General features: G+C 43.3%; 1 protein-coding gene across 1 annotated transcript; it reads right to left on the reverse strand.

The window, feature by feature from the left end:
* Window positions 1-218: 218 nt before the first annotated feature.
* Window positions 219-1,112, reverse strand: LOC147898629 (NDR1/HIN1-like protein 10). Its single transcript, XM_087379207.1, has one exon. It carries the CDS (start codon window positions 1,110-1,112, stop codon window positions 219-221), a length of 894 nt encoding a protein of 297 aa, XP_087235333.1.
* Window positions 1,113-2,998: the final 1,886 nt, after the last annotated feature.

A 2,998-nucleotide genomic window follows, 5' to 3' on the forward strand; every position in this document is an offset into this window, starting at 1 on the left:
TAAGTACATTAAAATATTTTATTTGATGCCGTGCACGATTTGATATGGAAACTACTAAGTAGAATGCTATTTGAACCTTGTCTATTTGTGTGCAGATTGAATGAGCACAAACAAACATACGACACTTGCGTGCTCTTGTTATATTACGGTCGTTTCCTATGTGATTAGAGAATGCCATCTAGTTGCATCTACGAATAGCAGCTCCGAGTGTGAGAGCTTCACATCTTCCACTTGCAGCTTTCAGATAACACTTGGGTGCTTCCAGAGGTTGGGGCCTTCAAAGTAACGTAGCATAGGACGTGCAGCTTTATATAAAAGGATTTCAGGCTCCCTACCTTGATAGCCACATCTGCAACCGTCTCAAACTCTAAGGGAATGATGCTCTTCGCGTCCAGAGATCGTTTCAGCGTTGCGCCCACAGACTCGCCCAATGCGACGTTATTCCCTTTTAGATCTAGCCGCAGTATTGTGGTGTTCTCGTGACCCTGATAGAACGGTGCAATCCAATCCTGCCCAATCGGTACCTCCTCGTAGGTGACAGAAACTCGCACGTTCTTGTAGTAGATCCCCATCTTCTTGTTGGGATTCCGCGCGTTGATCGTGAGCTGTATGTTAGAGGTGAGATACGGAGCGTCCCCAACGCTATCCGTCGCTGCTGTGGTGTGGGGCTGTTCCGTGACATTGAGCGTGGGAACGTGCAAGTCTTGGCCGACAGAGTACTTGGGAGCTCTGGGTTGAACCACTAGGTAGAAGACAAGCGCCGCAAGGCCGCCTAGAATTTGAAAAGCGAGCAATACAACGCAAAACCAAGCGAGGCAGCGGCAGCAGAGGCGACGGCGTCGTGGGGACGTCCTGCGCGGTTGGTCGGATGGGAGAGAGAGCGGCATTTTGTATATGAAACTTTTAGGGACAGGGGGTGGTGGTAGGGCACCCAGAGGATGGGTAACAACCTGCTGCAGCTGCGGTTGTTGTTGCTGCTCCAGGTGCGGCTGCTGTTCCTCCTTAGAGCCGCCATCGTATAAATCGTGCAGGGGGCCATCGGAAAGGTCGAACGAGGGGGGAGGAGGGGTGAGGGGAAGCTGGTGGAAGGAATGAACTCGATGATCAGCCATTGGGGAACGATATACTGTAGAAGGCTGGAGCTGGGGGGAGTCGAAAGAAATGTCCGATGATGGAGCTGGCGAGCTGAGCGGTGATGATCAAGGAAAGAAGACAAGGAGATGGAGGGAAGTCGTTAAAGCTGCTGGAAGAAGCGAAAGAGATTGATATATTGCGAGACAAGAGCTGAAGCTGGGCTGGATATGCAAGCTGGAGGGAGGCGAAGCTCGCCGTAATGCATGATGGGTGTGAGCTTGGTGCTTATATAAATTGAAAGGAGGACGCGGCTGCAAGGGTGACTTGCTTTCACGCGCAGTCGGAGTTGGTACAAGAGTCTTTCTGCTTTTGGCCTAGGGCAGCGTTATATCCTTGACTAATTTCTCCAAGCGCGTATTTCTTGAGAGTGTCGCTTTATTGCGCGTAAGGGATGCATACTGGTAAGAAAAGCGAGCAGCGAAAACCAAGAGAGTACACTTGACATATTGAACAACGATACATATTGAGCAGCCATACATTCTGATCCATTAACAAATTAAACATTAATGTTTTGACTGGAAGGACATTAAGATAAGTAGTGATGTTGTATGTGAAGTCATGCAAAAAGGAAAAAATAATAAAATAAAGCAAGCATTTGCCTTCTTGCAAATGGGAAAATAATAGTCCCATCATCACCAGCCCCATGTGGCTATATTGTACCCCAAGTGTTCCTTTATGACTTTGTTCCATGGAGGGATCCCAACATTCCCCTCCATCTTAAAACTACTTAGGAAGATAAACAATCCACCCAAAAAATTTGCAAGAACGATCTTATTGGACCTCTATGAAACAGAGGTTTAAAGTTGAAATAGGCTATATCCATTTCGTTCCACCGGGCATCATTTTTACATTCAAAGTGGCCATATGGGCATCATTTTTACATTCATAGTGGCCATATAGTATTTACAACAATAGCCATTCACCCTTCAAAATTTTTCTATCCAATTTATACAAGAGGAAAAAAGGATGCATTATAGAACATTATTTGGATGTTGACTTCTGTCCTTCAAGCATGGTGATGGAACTCCATGAAACAAATTGAAGACAAGAAAAACCTAGAAAGATTGATCACGAACTATGCTATCCGTGTGATCTCGAAGCCTGTAGGTGGTTCGAGGATTTAGAACCCAATGCAAGAATTAGGCGCACCTCATGATACCAATTGATACCACTCTAATTGAATTGATCTAATGGTTTACATTCATCACATTAAATCCAAGGTCCCACATTCTCTAAATGATCCTATCCAATTAGCGTGCTTAGTATATTATAGATATGACAATTGACTTAGGATCTGACAACTAGAAACAAAAAAAGCCAACAAACATGATCATACAAGCACTAGAATATCTTATGGAACATGATAATCCATCACCAATAGTCTTTCTTAGTTTCCTTTCAATGATTGAAGACCAAGTTGAAGCAATAAATTGACTTATAATTCAACAACAAACCGAAGCTCAGGTCGAACTTGTTGAGCATTCATCATCAACAAAGACGCAATGAACTTGTTTCATCCCTTTGATCCTTTGAACAGTCTTATCTCTTTTCACCATTTCCCTTGCCATTGCTTCTGCATAGCATGGTAGTTCACTACACACACAATATACATCATAATTATATATGAATGTACAAATAGCACTAAAGTTTATATGACTATTTGACTATTGAACATTATTGAAGTATTTTTGCGACATATCACATTTAAGAATGCAAGCAATGAACTCTACACCCAAGCACAGCATGCTCCATTCCTACCTTCAAAACAACATGTATGACAAGACGTACTCATCCTAAAGCATTGCATTTGACTTTCCAAAAGAAATTACTTATCATTTGCACTTCATAGTTTGACCAATATCAC

Source organism: Dipteris shenzhenensis, chromosome 9 (genome assembly GCF_047967505.1).
Source record: "Dipteris shenzhenensis isolate YYH24624 ecotype China chromosome 9, Dip_SZ_1.0, whole genome shotgun sequence".
In the NCBI taxonomy this organism is placed as follows: domain Eukaryota; kingdom Viridiplantae; phylum Streptophyta; class Polypodiopsida; order Gleicheniales; family Dipteridaceae; genus Dipteris; species Dipteris shenzhenensis.

Excerpts from the sequence above, each read along its gene's own strand:
- LOC147898629 (XM_087379207.1), bottom strand. The coding sequence starts at position 1,112 with ATGGCTGATCATCGAGTTCATTCCTTCCACCAGCTTCCCCTCACCCCT.